The 17,936-nt window shown below is 50.6% G+C and overlaps 1 protein-coding gene across 1 annotated transcript in view; it reads left to right on the top strand.

Moving 5' to 3' along the window:
- The window catches only part of LOC142603970 (syntaxin-binding protein 4-like), a 45,671-nt gene that overhangs the window by 9,870 nt on the left and 17,865 nt on the right, over positions 1-17,936 (top strand). Inside the window, exons 2-7 of the mRNA XM_075767471.1 lie at positions 1,769-1,842; positions 6,895-6,990; positions 7,798-7,867; positions 8,847-8,921; positions 15,731-15,816; positions 16,566-16,686. Coding sequence (XP_075623586.1) covers positions 1,769-1,842; positions 6,895-6,990; positions 7,798-7,867; positions 8,847-8,921; positions 15,731-15,816; positions 16,566-16,686 — 522 coding nt within the window. The remainder of the gene's footprint in view (positions 1-1,768; positions 1,843-6,894; positions 6,991-7,797; positions 7,868-8,846; positions 8,922-15,730; positions 15,817-16,565; positions 16,687-17,936) is intronic.

The following is a 17,936-nucleotide window of genomic DNA, read 5'->3' as shown; positions in this document are numbered from 1 at the left end:
TTTTTTTTTTTCCCCCTCATTGCTTTAACGGATTCCTGCCAAATCAGAGTGGCTGGCACCCGGCAGGGCTGGGCTGCCGCCGCCAGCAAGATGCCCGCTGTCTCTGTCCTTTACAAGGGAGCCATCATCATCAGCAGGTAATCCCCCCGCAGCCGGGGCAGGAATTGGGGAGGGGGTACGGGGCAGCCCTGAGGGTCCCAGTGGCCACCTCTAGCCAAGTGCTATCTGCTGTGGCTCCTGCAGGACCGGGGTTTGGTGGCAGGGATGGCTCGCACGCAGCAGAAAGAGCCAAGGACATCATCGCTAGCGCCTGTTGTTGGGTTTCTTGCGTCTCTAGCATTAGCGAAGCTCGCTTCTGCTCCGCCGGTCGTGCATCAAATCGGGGATAAAAGTTGATCGTATCAAGTAGGCATCTGCTTTACCGAAACCTCTGTCCTTATGTCGCGTTTCAGCCCAGTTTGAGCTATTTCTGTTTACTTGTGGTAGAGTTTCCTCAGCGATTTACTCAAAATACTCTGAAAATCCTGGATGGAAAATTGAACCGGTCTGGGCCCAGGGCTGCTCTGGCTTCCTGGGATGCCTTCAGGCTCCATTTTCTGACAGCCAGATGTAGCCAGTTGTTTGTCCAGTCCCTTGAATACATGAAATGTTGCAAGAATATCGAGGGGGATTATTTTTAATGAGGAGAAAAAGCTTTCAGTCTGAATCTTAGAGGTGGGATTTACTGGCTTTGCAGATAGCTTGATATTTTGAGCGGTATTTTGGATGCCTGCAAAGAGAAGACCTCGAGGTTTATTCTTCTGCGTCCCTCTGGACTCGGAGGAGCCTGTTGTGCCCCACAGTATTGTCCCTCCTCAGCTGTATCCAGATTTAGGATCCAATATTGATTCAGAAACTCTTTTTCTCTTGCGACTTAAATCCTGGAGCGTTTTGGGAGCCCCTCGCCCCTGGCTCCCCACCCAGCACGCCTGGGTCTGGGCTTGTCAGATCAAGGTCCACCCATCCTCATGTCCACCCGAGGTCTACCACGGGCGACCCAAGGAGGAGAAGCACAAATGTGGTCCCACATTTGGAGTCTGGGATCCCCAGCTAGGGCAGAGTGGAGCTTTTGGTGTCGTTTATTTGGGACACCCATCTTGCCAGCGGGTGTTTGTGGGGGGAGGCTGCGGGGCGGTTGGGAGAGTTACTTGGCACAGCGGAAACTCAGGTGTGCGATGCTCTTGCATCCATGTTGGGTCGCGATGAGAAGCTCCCACCCTTGGCCTGGTCAGACAGGGACCTGAAGGGCTCGGCAAATCTCGCACCCCCCACCAAAGGGATGGAGACTGCCTGCGTTACAAAACCTCGGGAGCAGATCATGCCCGGCTGTCTTCATTACCGGCTGGCTGTATTTGTGAAACTGGTTTATTCCCGGAACATTGGTCTGAGCTCTGATCTCATTTCCCGGGAGCTGGACAGCTGTCCAGCCTTGTTAATCTGCAGTAATGAATCACAGACAGGTCCATCAGATTTGCTGGGTGGGGAGGATGATGTCCAGCCCTGCACATATTCTCTCATTTATCTGTATAAACATCGGGGGGGGGGGGGTGTGTGCGCGCGCTTTTGGTCAGCACAGGCTTAATATGCAGGGCTGTGTCCCTTAACTTGCGCGTCTACGTCGTTCTGTGGGCAACGCCTGAGGTGGTGGGAAGGATGTCCTTGGGCACGTGTTGGTTGGGCGTGTTTATTTTAGCCCGTGAAAGAAAGATGCCTTTTTTCTCTCTCTCAGGACACTCATGGGACCATACGGGATGGACCGAACCGTGCATTGCTTTGATTTCTATGACTGTGCAAACGGGCTGGGTGAGTACTGAACCTCTGCAAGGGACATCGGGGTGGGATGGGGCAGCTCCAACATCCCCCCCGGTCCCCATCACCCGTGTCATAACGTGCCTCCCTACGTGAAGTTTGATATCTCTCAGAAATCTTCTTGTGCAGGTTCTTGTGCCTGCCTGTGTCGGGCATCTGATAGCACCTTTTTCAGCTGGGAGGTTAAAATAATGTCAAAATCCTGGCTGATTCCCTGTTGGTGGTGAGCAGCTGCAGTGCCGAGAGCTGTGCAGGAGCCTGGGACCAAAACCCCTCCCCTGAGCAGCATGTGGTGGTGGGGGGGGGAAAGGATTTTTAGAGGTTTCTGAATTAATTAAATTAAAATTTAAAAGAAAATAAAAAATTAAAAAATATAATAATAAATAAATAAAATCCCCAGCCCTTCCCAGCTGCCTGCCCCGCTGCAGGCAGGGCGCTCCGGGGAAGCCACGCTGACGGATGACGCAGGGCATTGCAGCTCTCCTGGGGACGGGGCTGCACGAGTTGTTTTTGGAAAGTTTGTCCCACGGGGTAAGAGTATGAACACTGAGTGAGTCAGATGTCCTTTCACGGTGCTCTGAACATCAAAGCATGGAAGAGAAGGGAAAAGAGATGCTCATATCCATCAGAACGTGAGAAATAGCCAACAGGTTCAGAAAACTGAGTCCAAAAGGATCCAGCATGGCATCTCATCTGACCTCTGTGTATCCAGCAGCATAAATACTGGTGCTGTTTCGTGGGCTTTATGAAAAGTGCAGTCCTGCATCGGGAGGCCACGCAGCCTCCTCCACAATTTTTAATTGCGAGTGCAGCCCGTCATCCCGCAGAGCAGCTGCAGGCCCTTTGGTAAGGTCCTTGGGTGATCGTTTGGGGACCCCTCCTGAGAAGTCAGACTCACCAGAGAAACAAGTTCAGGTTTCCCGAGACCTGAGATTAATTATAGATTCATTACTGGCTGTTTCCAGCTCTTGGGTAACGGGGCTTTCTGCTGGGGAGGGACGGCTTTGCTGACTCTTCCCCCAGTTCATGAGGTTCACGGGAGCTCAGAGAAATGTCTTTGCTCGGTGAATGTGATATTTTAATCTCCAGAGGTGGATTTGGTTGAGTTGATGGGATTTTAGCTGTTGGGTTAGATTAGCTCGTTAAAGGAGCTAGAAAAGCCTGACCGGGCTGCTGCTGACCTCTGGGAGGGGTGCACAGATGTCGCAGCCCACTGCGAGCCACTTTGCTGGGTCCCAGTCCTCCTCCTTTCCCCCAGTCTGTGGCCAGGCTCTACAGGGTCTTGTGATGTGCTGCAGGAAGGGATAACAACGTGGATTTCCTAATGCCATCATAAGCTTTCTTCATCCTCTCTTGTGAAGCTTGAAAAGCCCGAGACAAGCAGTCGTCCTTCAGAAATCATCCTTCTCTGCTGAGGACCAAGCCATACTTGCAGGAGCCCTGTGTCTGCCGTAGGTGTAGCTGCTCAGAATATGGGGTTTGGGGGGATAAAAAGGTGCTTCTTATGTTCAGATGTGGATGTTATTCCAGCATTTTCTTTAGGGCAGCATCAGCCTGCTCGGTGCCAGCGTGGTAGGTCAGCGTTTGGCCCTGGGTCTGTTGCTCTGTGGCTTTAGGTGGAAACCAACATGTGAACCTCAGCAGAAGTTCAAAGGGGTTACCTGGCGGCTCCTAAAACCTGAACTTTGAATTAAAGAATAGCCATCAAAGGGAAGCGCTGATTAAGAAGCATTTCTCAGAAACACTGAGATCCCATTATCTTGACCTTCATCTTCTTAGGCCAGGGCAGCGAGTGATTCACCTCCAATCTGTCCCTTCCTCCAGACAGAAAAAGCTGGCCAGAGCTGCAAGATCAACAGAGGGATTAAGGGAAATGTAATTGAACATTGCTAGCTTAGGCGCAAAGCGGGCGGCCGCTCTCCGTGCGGACCGCCGGGAGGGCGGCACGGCGGCCGGTGGGGTCGGGATGCACCGGAGATGATTACGGTTGGGCTAAACAACCAGATTAGCCAGGACACCCCTTGACCCGTCGTATAGGGAGCCGGCAGCAGGTGAGATTATAGCTTGAGAAGTTGAGAACTGCGACACTGGCATTAGTGGGAGTGGGATTAGATGCACTAGAGAAGCTCAAAGGTCTTGAGGAAATTTGTAGAATTGCTAAGAATTTAAAGAAAACGCTGTCTCGGTCAGTCTAACCTGTGTGCCCACCTGGAGATTCCCTGTAAACATTTATTCTGCAAATGAGAAAATACTGGGGACGTGGGCATCAGCTCCAGGACCTTTGCCAGAAAGGAAAGATTAAATAGAGAGATCCAAAATAGGCTAGATTATCTAGCCCTAAGTATGACTTAATAAGCATTATACCGGGACTTTGATGCTGTGATAATTAAAGAGCCGTTATTTACCTACACTGGGTCCCAAATATAAATTTGATTGAAGTAAGTGTTTATAAAATACAAAGACTCCCAGGAATGCTACCGCCACAATCTTTGACGATTCAAGTTTGTTGCAATCAGTGCCGGGCTGTCCTGCGGCTCAGTCCGAGCCCTGGCAGGGGTGAGCCCTTCCTCCTCCTCCTCCTCCTCCTCCTCCTCCTCCTCCTCCTCCTCCTCCTCCCCGCCTTGGTGGGGACTTCCTGGTGCATCTCTTGGTGGGGGCAGGATCGGCATCCGCAGTGCCTCCATGGCAAGGCAATGGGTGGGAGGGCAGCGTGGGCAGAGCCTGGCAGCACCCAGCTGGTTTGCCAACAAGGGAGTTAAAAGTCAGGGATTTTTTTATTATTTTTTTTTTTTTCCCTCCACCCCGTCAAAGTTTGAGTGTGTCTGGGAGCAATACTGTGAGTAATCGCCGATTTTAATAACAAGATCGGATTTTCTCCTGACATCGTTGGGGATAAAGGAGGATTTGTAGATACTTCAGCTATATTAAGCCATTATTACAATTGATTTGCAGACACAAAAGGGAAATGAGTCATTATTGATTTGATACCTCGGCAGAGGAGCCAGTCACAGGCAGGTCCCGCTGGGTTGCTGGGTGATGCTACAGCTGCACCTCTTCTGAGATGCAGATTTTTACATGAATTGTCTAACGCCTTTTATCATTCCTAATTACTTCATGTTCCAGCATGAAGACAGCCATACGATGACTTCTTGAGTCATCACCTTGGCTTAAGCCAGACTTCCAGTGTCCTCCCCATCCGGGGGATCCGATGGGACTCTCCTTCTGCAGGACCCCCCATGCCACGGGTTCCCCAAACCCACCCCAAGCGTAAGCCTGCTCTGCAGGGTCTCTCTGCCAGCTGATGGCAAAGCCCACTAACAGCCACCCCAGCCTGGTCGGGAGCCGAGAAGCTTTCCAGCTGAACATCCTCAGTGATGAGCACGCTTTACCTTCTGTTAGCGGGCTTTGGGCCTGCAGCATCTCTTCCCCGCTTTGGTCCTCAGGTGCCTGACATGCCCCCATGCCTCGGTGAGGCTCGCGCCACTCGGAGATACCTCTTATGGGCAATGTTTCAAATTTTAGTGAATTTCTTAAAGAAAAATATAATGGAGAACAATATCAGTGTGTTTTCCTGATGTGTTTTGCTGTGAGTTGCCGGTGCTGTCACTAAGACAGCTCCTCACACCCAGGGGTTGTTGGTTTAATGCATCAAGCCCAGGGAATAAACTCCAGCGCTTGGATGGAGTTGGGGTTTTGTGCTTGGGAGAAGCAGCAATTGGTGCATATAGGAACGAAAAATTGCGATAATCCAGTTTTAATCACAATTTTAATGTGAAGGTGACTTGAGAGACAAGGTCTTTCCCTAGAGGTAGCTGAAAACTACGAGGGTCTTGGGTTATACAAGAAAGGGAACTAGGGATGGAAGTAGTGCTGTTATCCCGAGTAATCCTGATCCAGCGTCCGCTCCTCTTCCCTCCTGCTTGTTTCAGAAAGGGGTCTCATGTTTTGGGGAAGAAGCTGTGCTCTGCTCCCCTGGTGTTTCCTCCTTCCCGGAGGTGTTTCTCACACGGGGTCACTTTGTGCATCCCAGGACCCCCCCAAGGCTCGGAGCAGCTCACCACCCCAGGGCAGCAGGAGAGGATGAAGCTGGGTTCACGCTGGCAGGGTCCCTCTCTGCGGTGCCGCCTGTCCTCAGCGTGCCCTCCTGTCCAGAGCAGCAAAATGCCTGACTGGCGGCTCTCAGGGGAGATTTGTTAATTAAAGCCGGGCTTTTTAATCCTTCTGTCCACAGCCTGGATCTTTGAAGCAGGACTTAATGAGCCCTGGACAAATAATTCTCTTGGGCCTTTTCCTGCCAGCCAGCTTACGCACGCCAGCGGGGACAGGTCCCGTGGCTGGAGAGGTGGCCGTGCAGCGTGAAAGCCCTTTGCCAAGGTGCCGCTGCGGGGGGTTTCAGAGCCGCGCCAAAGGTCCTGTCTGCATCCTGGCTCCTGCCTCTGGGCTGCTCCTCCCGGGTCCAAACACTGCTGAAAAGTGGCTGCTTTTGGGGCTGCTCCTGTCGTCCAGCGGTGGCAGCTTCAAAGGCTGCGGTGGAGACGCTGCTGGAGCCTGGTGAGCTTGCAGCGGGGATGTTCTCACCACTGCATTGAACCTGGGGCTTGTCCAGATGTTGCACCTCGAAGGGAGGTCTCCTGGGGGAGACGTTTGTCCCCGGCAATATTTCCTATGCCAGGTCTTATCAGAGACGTGAGCACAATCACCCACCAGCGAATGATTTAACCGCAAGGGATGAACTTGGGGTTGGGGAAGGTGGTGGCTCCTTGCCTGTGCCTTGTTCAGACTCTTCATCTCCGTAGCTGTCGCTCCGAGCAGGTGCCATCAGATGCCTTTAGCTTTTGTGTTGCATCAGCAGCCGCATCCTGTTGCTTCTGTTGCCGCTTGTGTAGTGTGGGGGATGCACAGGGCTTTCCACAAATGGTTTTTAAAAGGGGTGTCAGGCGGTGCTGGGGTGCCCGGGAAATGTACCCGAGGCTGCGTCCTTCCAGGACGGCCCGTGGAAACGGCAATTCTTCTGCCTTTGTGTCACGGGCACTACTTTTCCTCCAGGTATTAAGGTAATTGGTGGCATCAAGGAACTTACTGGAGAAGAATATGGAGTTTATGTCAAAAGGATCCTTCCAGGGGGTGTTGCTTACGCAGACGGTGAGTTAAACGTGGTGCGGAGTACTGCAAAATGTGATAAAAGCCAAAATCCAGTGTATTTATTTTATATGTTGCCTTATTAGACATTTCAGGTGCTTCCCCCAGATTTTCCAGCAGTCGGGGTATTTTTTTTTTTTTTACTGTGGCAATCACCGTAACATCTGATGACAGCCTTGCCTTGTACAATTGCTTTGTGTCTTTAAAGAAGGCTCCATCCCTGCCGCACAAAGAACTTCACTTTGCTGCCCGTCCTTTCCCACCCGCCACTCGCTGCCTGCAGCCCCAAAATGACCTGAAATCCTTTTGCAAATTTGGCTCTGCTCTGAGCCACTCATTTCATTTGGAGTGTCTTCAGATAAGTGGGTATTAGGCAGGGCTCTGCTGAGTTCACCTGTCATAACTTAAGCCAAAAAGATTTTATTTTTTTTTTTCCAAATGTTACAACACCATTCTTCCATCTAATAAAGAAAGATAAATCCAGAACAGGTAGAGGTGCCACTCGTGGTTTTCTACATAACCTCTAACTGAATTAAGTAAAAGCTTTATTGCCTTTTTTTTTTTTTTTTTAATATTTGCTTTCGTAACTTCCTACAGCATAGGAAGTGCTGCGAGGTTGGCACGGGTTGTTCGGGGTGGTTGCAGAAACTTTGTCTATGGACATCTTGAAAAACAGGTTGGATGAGCATCTCAGGAACGACCTATGCATATTTCATCCTGTCTCTGGGCAAAGGGAGGAACTGCCCAACCTCTCCCAGTCCCTTCAAGCTGTATTTTCTGCAGTTTCTACCCATTAGTTTTCTTTTCTAGGGCGCCTGCAGCCAGGAGACCAGATCCTGGAGGTCAACGGAGATTCCTTAATTGGAGTTACAAGTGAGAGGTACCATATCCAAACGGAAATTTTGCATTCCTGTTGCTTTTGTATAATTCTGTGAAGTGGTTTAGGCTCTGGGTTGCAGGGAGGACACCGGGGCATGGCTTTGCCTGCGCTCTGACTCAGCCAGCGCTGTTCCCAAGAGCCACCTTGGCAATTATCAAAGGAAAAATTTTTCTATAAAAATAGACCAGTGAACCCAAACTGTATTTGTGAGACATTCAGACATTTCCCCAAAGTGCTGCAGCTCCTGGCACTCCCGTTGGCAGTTCCCAGCGCCGGAGATGAGCCAGCGCCCAAGTCCAGCGGTGTGGCTCTGTACAGGGCATTCCCTCCAGAGCTGCAATCCGGCCCCTCCGCTCCCCGCCAAGAAAATCATTAACCGATCCAGAGCAACACCGCACTTCTGGGGCACTCCTTTTCCAATAAACCCAGTGCTAGCCCGCTGCTGCCTCGCGCTCCTGCGCGGCGCGCTGAGGCTGGATGGATGCTTGGGAAGCAGCACGAGGAGCTTCTCCTGCTCCCAAACCCCCAGAGCAGCTGGGTTTGATGGAGGAGACCCCCAAGGACATCTCTGCAGCCCCTCACACGCTGCCCTGACTCCTACGGGGGCACATGTATTTTGAACTAGAAAGTGGCCGTCCCTGACACGGAAACTTCCCGAGGGAGGAAATGTGCTGGGAGGTGTTTGCCCACGGCCACGCGCATCTTCTGGGTCTGCTTTGTTACTGGGGACTTCTGATTTATTGCAGAAGTGGGAAAATTGGGCTGTGACTTGACCGCCCTCCGGCCGCGCTGCCAGGGCAGGGAACGGGGCTGCTCCACAGGCATTTGGCCGAACAAAAAAGACTTTTGTCTGCTGATGGGGTTTGCCCAGGCCACGGGTCTCTGCTGTGTTTGCTCTGAACTTCGACACGCGGCCAGGCGAGCTCTGCGGAGTACCGCTGCAAGCTGGCGTTGATGTGTTGTGGTCCTTGTCTCGCAGGGCTGTGGACATCTTGAGGACGGCGTCGGCCACCAGCCACATGCGTCTTCTTATAGCCCGCGATGACGATGCCAGGTAAGGGGTGTCATCTCGCACCGAGAAGGGGAGTCACGGCACTCGCTGGAACCATAGCTGGACTACCTTTGAGCTAACCGAGCTCAAAGCCCATGGTGAAGATGAAGGTGACTGAGGGTCACTGTACACCAGTGGGAACATGCTGGAGCTGTAATGGGAAGGGAAGCAAAGCTGGTGGCTTCCAGCTGCAGACCTGGCTTCAGACCAGCCTGTGCCTGCTCTGCAGGGCATCCTGGCATCAAGCAGATCTCCACAGGCATTTCCACAGCGAGGACCAGGGCAGCTCCAGCCTCGGCTGTAGGGTGGCACGGGCTCCTTCAGCCCTGCTGTCTGGTGCTGAGCTGCATATGGCCTATCGCATCCTGCACAGAGCTTTGGATGAAGACACAGAGGGACAGCAGGATCTTCCCTTTCCTTTTCAGTTAGACACGTTGAGTTAAGGTCTTCCTTCCCCAGAGAATTCCTCCTTCCCAGGAAGGATGGGCAGGAGGATGAAAGCTCTCCCCTCACCGCTCCCTGGAAAACCTTGCTTTCTCTAGAGAGGCTCGGAGGATTCAAAAGGAGGAGGAAAGAGTTCAGTTTTGTGTCAACTGGATTTAAGCTGTATGGGACAACGATGGTGTCATGAGAGAGGGCAGGGTTGTGGAAACCAAGGCCTGGGATTAGTGGGATCTCTGCTCAGAGAGATATGGTGCAATGTGCTGGAGCATCCTCTCCCTTGAATGGAAACACAGGTCTGGAAACTTGAGGTGCACCAGGAACCACCGAAACGGGAGTGGGTTTAGCAGCGCGCGGTCGTGGGCAGGCAGGTTGGTGGCGCTGAGGCTTTGCACTGCGTGTGGCTGGCTGAAGATCATAGAGTCATTTGCTCAACGTACCCGCATCCCGTTAGCGTCGGAGATGATGGGTTCATTCCTTATCCATCAGCAGCTGTGGAGTGTTACTCTTAGCACGTTACTCATTACAGCACTCTTAGCCTTAGCAGAATAGTGAGAGTGCTGTAATGACAGGGATGAGGCTAATTTTGACACAGTAATAATCTGGTGGAAGAATTATTTGCTATTAATGATGGACTACTTTTTACCTATGCTCTTCCGGTGCAAATAACATCTCAAATTATTACATTAACTGCAAGTCCTTCAGCAGCTGCTGAGGAAGCACTGGGTGAAGCGAGCAGGTCATCAGAGCCCGACTCAGGAGTTTCATCCTCTTTTGGTCCAAGTAAGGATGCGCAGGATGCGCTTCCGTGCCGCAGCGGTCCCCTGCGTCGCCTCAGGGGTGGCAGTGTGCGTCTCGCGCAGTCCCCTCTGCGCCCAGCAGCAGCAGGGTTTGCTCAGAAAAACACTTTATTTCTCAACCAGAGCCCCCAAAGCAGGTTTTCTGCTGTCACCCGTGCTGATCTGTTCCAAGCTGTTCAGGCATCTCGATGCGCCTCCTAAGATGTTAAATTGCAGCAGATGTTTCTTAAAACGTACGCACGCGTGGCTTTGTCGGCAGCTCCAGTTCCTTCGCGCATCTGTCGGCAGTCCCCAGTCGCCCCGCGGAGGACCTGCTTGAAAAACTGACCGAGAAAGACTGGGAGGGCAATGAAACTTTAAGCAATTTATTTGGCCTCTGTTTGCTGTTGGTTATCTGTTAAATCTGCAAAAGGTTAGCCAGCGGCAGAGTGGGGAAGTAATCAGTTTATTTTTTTTTAAAAGATTTGCAGAGATTTCACTTACATAATCATCTCACAAACTGTTTAATACACGAATACATATCTCCAGGATTAAGGGCTGTGGAAACGGAGGGAAGGATTTTTCTGCTTTCTACTTTTTTTTTTTCCCCTCCTTAGTTTTATCTTTATTTTATTGATGCTCTATTATCTTTTAAGTCTGTCCTTGAGCGTGGGCGAGCAGACAGCCCTCTGTCTGGGTTGAAACGGGCTCCCTGACTTCCCAGGGACTGTCAGCTCTGGAGGCGATACCCACGGAGATGCTGCGCCACCAACTCCAACGAGTCGAGGGCAGCCTCGTCCCTTCCCGCTGCCCGGCAAAGCAGCTCACGAGACACGACAGCCGAGAGAACGACGCGGGGAGGAGCGTAATGCTGAGTTTTTTGCAGATACTCGCATGCAGGTCGTCTTCATAAACGCTGAACGCACAAGGCATGCTGGAGGAGGAAATGTAATGACTCTGGGTTTGGAAGACGATCCAACCCGCCTGCCAATTTTCCCAGTGACTCAGCTGAGTAGCATTTTGTTGTGGTTGCCCTCGGGTGAATTTGACTCATAAACGCTATTATTTGTCCCTGGAGTTAATTATAGGCCCAAACTACCTGTGCTCTTCATGGAACTCAGTCCTGGCGTGTATAAGATGCATGTTTTGAGCCTGTCGCATCAGACATGCTGCAGAGAGCAGCAGTAATGTTAGGGCTTAAAGCAGAAAATTCAGATTTAGAGCTGGGCACGCTGGGTTTGGATGACGGTTGGATGTGATGTTCGTCTTTCGCTAATGAGGATAATTTTATTGCACACATATAATTATTGTTTATTCATTCTCAGCCTGAAAGTTACAATAGTTCCTTGTTTCTCTGCGTTGTACAGGTATCATCCCGGTCTTTCAGGTTTATCGCTGTGAGAAAGCCTGTTTGCGCTGCACCTCCTAGTACTCGCGTGATAAAATGCTAAATACATTGCATCTCCGCATGATACGCACAGTCATCTCGGTGAAAATGGGTTGCCGTATTAATAGGGCTTGCACAAGAAGCAGTAAGGAAAATAGTTTGCTTTTCTGCAAATGCATAACCAATGTCAACCAGTATCCGGGAAGCAAGGTAATCCCTTTTTTCCTGCGAGCCCTGTGTGTGACAGCGGTGGCTCAGCCCGTGGGTTTGTTGGGCTGAGCACTTGGCGCTAAGCTGGAGGGCGGCGTTGGGGCTGACCCCTGCAAGCCTGGGGTGTCCCAGGGTCACTGGCTGCTCTTTGGGGAAAAACACGCATCCTTTGACACAGAAGCCGAGGTGCGCTTGTGCGCGTCACCGCTTCCTAGGCGTTTATGGAAAAGCAAAGCCCGAATTCCGCAGCTGGTGGAAATGCTGCAGCTGCTGCTGGCTCGCCGCGAGAAAATCTGCTTTTGTGATGCTTTTGCAGTGCTTTGGGTTCATGGTTCCTACTGACCTGCAGGCTTTGTTTTTTTGAGACAAGGTATTAATTTATCTGATGTCACAGGCTCCTCTTTCTCCCCCAGCTGTGGTTTCCAGACGCTGTGCTCTCACGTAACCTTTGATGTAGGATTCCCCCTTTGTTCTCCCAAGAACAAAAGGGCAGGACAAAAAGGTATTATGAGATAAAACCAACAATATTCTGCAGGAAGACTGACCCCCTGCTGCTTAATCTGCAGCAAAGTCGGCCTGCAGCTGGCCGCTGCGGGCAAACCCCATTATCCCGCTCCGTGCCGTGGGGCTGGCTGAAAGCTGTGCGGGTCCGAGCTCTGTTACAGGGACCCTCCAGACCTCAAATGTCTGTATCTTAATGAAAAAGAGCTGGAGAAGGGATTGTTAGAAGGAGCTTTCCGCCTAATACAACCCCATGTTTGTTATTTATTTATTTTTACATAAAGCTGGGCATTTTAGTCCTGCAGACACCTGACCATCCAAAATCTTTTAGTAAGGGCCAAATTTTAAATATTAAAGACGACTTCTGAAATCTCTTAGTGTCTGAAAGCACAAAGCAAGACTCGTTGGCATTCCTTCAGCCTACTTGTTCGTTAATCGGTAACACTCGGGCATCGTCTGCCTGCTTGCAAATTCCTTCAAATACAGCACTGAGCACAAAATTAATTCTCGGGAGATTGACACCAGAAAGATGTGTTCCTTGCTGCTGGTCTAAGTGTGTGCTTCGAGTTACTCATGTGTTTATGTCCTTGGTGGAACCGGGGTTTGTAGTACTGACCAACAAAGCAGGAGCTGGGACGGTGGCGCGTGACGTAGCGTTTAGTCACGTCGTCCCTACAGCAAACGTTGGGCTGGACCCAGGTTTGCAAAGCAATCCTGGGCTCGGAGCTTGTTGTTCAGGCTCCTGAGCAAATAATGATAAATACTCCTTTGCGGACAAACTTAACGACATGAAATAAACAACAACAAAGAATGCTCAAGTCATACGTGCCCTTGCTTATAACAGAGTTTGACAGCATGGATCGGTGATTGGGTTTGCATTTTTTAGCAGGGTTTAAAGAGCATAAGAGCTGCCGGACTAGTTGCATTTGCATTGACTAAGAGTTTTTTAGCCATTGCTTTACGTTCATAACCTGTTCTGTGCTCTGATGGATTATTATCTGAGGAAAATGTAACAATAGGTGACCACAGAAACACCCAGCCCAAAACAAAAACCCAGCTGCTGATGGCTTGGTAACCACTGGAAATAACATGTTAGCTTCCAGCATGTTAGACCCGCCATTGCAATAGGTCACGGAGGGACAAGGCCATCAGCGTGGGAGCTACCAGTGAAACGGGAGTGTGAATCAGCTGTAGGAACACAGAGGTTTTACTGGAAAGTTGGAAAAATTCTGCTAAGGTAAGATCCATCCCAGGGAAGCACGGAACAGCAAACCGCTGTCCTACTGCTATAGGATCTAAGTTGTCCTTGTAAAAGCACTTTCTCGATGCATTTACATATATTTCAGTGCCTGACGCTAAAAAACTGCCTGTTAAGACAGTTTTGTGGAAGGTGGGGTTTCTGAACAAAGTAGTTGTGGTTTTTTAAGGTCATGGGTTTAGTTGATAACGAATGGTATTGATGTAAAGTACTGGGATTCACCGAGGCATTCCACTAAGTATTGTGTGACACTTGGATTTAAAATTAGCATTAAATGGAATGAATAAGGCATACATTTGATGGCAATATTAGATAAGGCAGGCACTCGTCTTTGAAGTTTGTTAATGAGCTGGTTGTTAATGGGAAGATGTAAATTACTGAGAGCATTTCCACCAGGAACCTAAGGAGCTGATGATTCATTCATCATTTAATATTGTTGACTCTAATCTAGCCAATAATATATAACATTTGTCCCGGTGAGGTACGCAGATGACACAACGTCTGCTTGTGTGTAAAAGGAGTCTCCTCACTGAGGAAACTTTGCTGTGGCTGGTTTCCTACAGATTTACGTCTTGAGCTTGTTTGACTGTAAAAGTGTGAGAGCTAGCCACTCATAACCAGGCTTTTCCTGGGGCTGCAGCATCAAGAAGGCACCTTCCCATGGGGATTCCTTCATGCCTTCAAAGTGGACATCTAATGTTGTTATTGTGGCCACAAAACCAAACGCTTTCAGGGTCTGTCCCCATTGCCTGGCTGCTTATTTAATGACACCTGTAAGAAATTAGTCATCCTTGAGACTCTTTCTCTCTGCCAAAAGGTTGGATTGATCCAGAAGTGTTGGGTTATGAAGTGAGAAGACTTCACGGTCCCAGAGGGACAGCATGCTCCTGGGTGGCTCATTGGGCAACAGGGCTACGTGGCAGGGATGGGCACAGGAGGCTGATGCTTGAACGTGGCAACCCCTTTCTGTGCCTCCTTATTCAAAAGGATGGGAGAGGCTCACGGCAGCTCAAAGAAGGGTAACAGAAATGATGCAGGAGCTGGTGAACATGGTTAACGGTGGTTCTTAATGGGGTTTAAAAACTCAACATGTTACGCTTGGGTAAAGGAAGGTCACGAAGCAATTCACCTGTTGTGTACAGGTAGTTACAGCTCATCAAGAACTCAACACACTTGGGTAGTTATGTGGTGGTCAAACTCAACCTGGAAGGAAAGCATTAATGAAGGCACTTGGGCACCGAGCCAGCTTTCCAGGGGATGATGAGGATGAGATTGCTTTGCAGAGAGGTAATGCAGGAAGCAGGGGGGTTATCTTAAGATAGAGGGATCGTGCTAAATGTTTGTGGGTTGCCATTTCTCCCTGTTCGTGAATTCATCGACAAGCCCTTCTAATCTTAGTATCTGTAAATTTAGTGTGAGCTGCTGGGAAGAGTACAGAAGCCTGCGCTGCCCCAGCATGCTTTATGCGTGCAGGTCTTCATTGAGGTCTTATGCTCCAAGAGTTTATCCCGTGATGTTCATGGAGGATATCACCATGGATAGATTCAGAGAGTGGGATGCTTCTTTTGCATGTGCTCCAGAAGCCATCTCCCGTCTTTACCCCAGCAAGAGCTAGCAGGAGCTGCTTTCTGTCTAGGAAAGGAGGAGGAAAAACAGAGAAAAAAAATCTACATTTAACTATTCCAGGAGGAGTCACAAATAGGCCAAGCATTTTTGGTTTCTGTTTGCAAAGTTACAGCTACTTCTGACAGTGTGCTTAATTTGTGTGGTGTGTTAGCTAAACTTCTGAGCCTTACAGCTGGGAGCTTCCGGCTGATTCCCGGGGGGTGTCCATGCGGCGGGGGGCAAGGCAGGGCTCCTGCACTCATCTGCCCTCTCTCAGGAAGGACAGTCCCCAACACCACTGCCTATCCATACATCCCTTCCCAGCCCCTCTTGCCCATGTTCACCCCGAACACCTTCCAGGGCAGGGAAGGAGCACACTGAAGTTTCAGCCCATCGCAGGAAAGCTGCACTGCCACAAGATTGATAATCGACCTTAAGTCTTGCACAACCTCTTGAAAACCACGGGCGTTATACCCTTATGCATGTGAAAGCTCTGTCTGCTCCCCGTTGCTGGAGGGCATCAGCCCTACAGACTTGGTAGTAAGTCACTGCCGTCAGAGGCACCGTTGTTGTATCATCAGGTGGAGAATAGTTTTGAGCAGCAGCTGACTATACCATATTTTCTTTCCAGGAGAGAGTTCTCTGAGCTGCTGGAGAAGTTTGGCTCCCAGAGCAACACGGGCTCAGCGCGGAGCTCGCCAATCCTGCACGGCAGCAGTGAGTACCTCAGCACACCTTTGGGGGGAAACCAAAAGCCCCTCTCTCTGCTGAGAAAGTTTTCTTAATCCTCGTGTTGTTTTGAAGGAGTTTTGATTTGCATAGGTGTTTGGGTGGAGGTTTGAAGGAAGCGAAGTCCTGCTCATCCTTATTGCAAGCGCTGAGCGCGTCCCCGGGTGCAGAGCAGTGGGCACGGCCAGTCCTGTCTGGACAGAGCAAGCACAAAGCAAGGCAGCGGGAGAATTGAGTTGGGGTTGCAATTCCCATATGCCCAGACTCAGCTTCACTGATGAGCTGGGCAGGTAACCCCAGCAACACCCGTCTCTGTAGGTGCAGCTTTCTACTGTGGATTTCAAAGCGTTTCAGCAATCGTTCATTCAATGGACATTATTTTTCATTTGCAAATGGGAAAAGTTTAGCGAGATGCAACAAGGTTAACCTAAGCCAGATGCCAGCACGTGAAATCCTGCGTTCATGGTGAAAGAAGCTGTCCCTCCGGCTTGGCATCCCACCAGAAGGCTGCCAACCCTTCCCCTATAGCAGAGGGACGTAGGGCTGGCAGAGGGGTGAGAGTCCCACAGTGGAATTGTGCCGAGAAGGCTGAACGTTTCCTCTCCATGTTTCTAACTACCGTGTGGTTTTCCCCAAAAAGCTAGGAAAATGGTGTCAGCTCTTAGTGGTAGAGCAGAGGAAGAGGGTGATGCTGGAGTATTTGCGTTCCCTGGACTGACTCTGACTTTGCTGTTCAGGTCGATACCTGGAAAGTACATCCTCGGGCTCCTCCTCGCGCTCTCAGAGCCCGCTGCTGCTGAGCCCCGCCAATTCCCACAGCCCCGTCATCGGGAACCCGGCGCAGCCCCCTCACGCACAGTACGTACGGGTCGCGCAAAGCCTGTCCCTTGGTCAGTCATGAGGATATCACTGAATGTCTAACGCTGCCTTAGGGGTAGATCCAGTAGAATACTTCCAGTGTGTGAAGAACTGCTTTGCTCATCCTCATATCTTCTGTACCATTGCATCACCACAGTGGCTAGGAGACCATGGTGTCTTCTAGAAGTCCTTGTCGTGGTGACAGCTTGACTGTTCCTGGGAAGCCTGTGCCCAAGAGCTGAAAAGCTTCCCCATCGAGGCAGTCAATATGTTTGCAATATGGTTAACCATGCAACTGCTCCTCTTCCTCCTCTGAAACCTGGGGAGAAGCCGCAGCTTACAGCCAGCTGCGAGGACCCTGCATGTCACCTTTATAGACCACGTCATGAGCGGAGTGTTTCTGTGAGGCCAGTGGTGCTTTCCGCAGGTGTTTCAGGAGCACGTTTTCTATTGCCCTGCTTCTGACACGTTGACATCATGCAACGAGAGCACAAACACTGCCCTCTCGATGCAAACGCTCCCGACGCCCTTTCCTTTGGTGTCAACAGCGGTTGCCTACAGACACCGCATCCTTTTGTCTCCAGAGCATCTCCTGGAGCATGTGTTTTCATGTGGTCATCTGTCCCTTTCATATTTCGCAGGGTCAGAAGTTTGCACAGGCAGAGCTTGTTTTTTCTGCGGAGTCTCGTCTCCCGGGTGCTCGGGGTTGCCCTTCTCAAGAGGGACAGCTTGAAGGGTGTTAACAGTCCTGGAATTGGGACCATTCGTCCCCAGGGCTTGCAGCTTTTCTTTCTTTGCCAGCGTAAACAAGCCAAGTCGCTGGTAAAGAGAATCAGACCTCACTGCAGAACCAGTAAATCCTCTTGCTAAATACCAGCTCTTTATTAGGGATTTGCACAGGACAAATATTTGGCACCAGAGGTTTAAGCTGCTTGCATGGAGAGACCCTTACAGAGGAGAGGCCAGCTCATCTACTTGGCAGCTGGTTTGGACAAACTAGACATCCTTGCTCTGCTGTTAACCCGCTCCAGGCTGCGATGGAGGCTGGAGGGGACCTGGCTTGGTGGCCTCCTCGCTCAGCACTGCCATGCTGTGCCATGTTCTGCTTGTCTCCACGCCGGTGCCAGGCCCCAGTGGTCTCCTCCTGGGAGCAGCACGAGCCATTTGAAATCACAGGCTGTGGTCGGCCGCAGAGATGTAACTCGGGCCACGTGCTGCGGGGTCTTTTCGTGCACACGGCTGCCATCCCT

Source organism: Balearica regulorum, chromosome 15 (assembly GCF_011004875.1).
Source record: "Balearica regulorum gibbericeps isolate bBalReg1 chromosome 15, bBalReg1.pri, whole genome shotgun sequence".
Taxonomy (NCBI): Eukaryota; Metazoa; Chordata; class Aves; order Gruiformes; family Gruidae; genus Balearica; species Balearica regulorum.
Note: the sequence above shows the minus strand (reverse complement) of the source record. Positions and strands in the feature narration are given on the sequence as shown.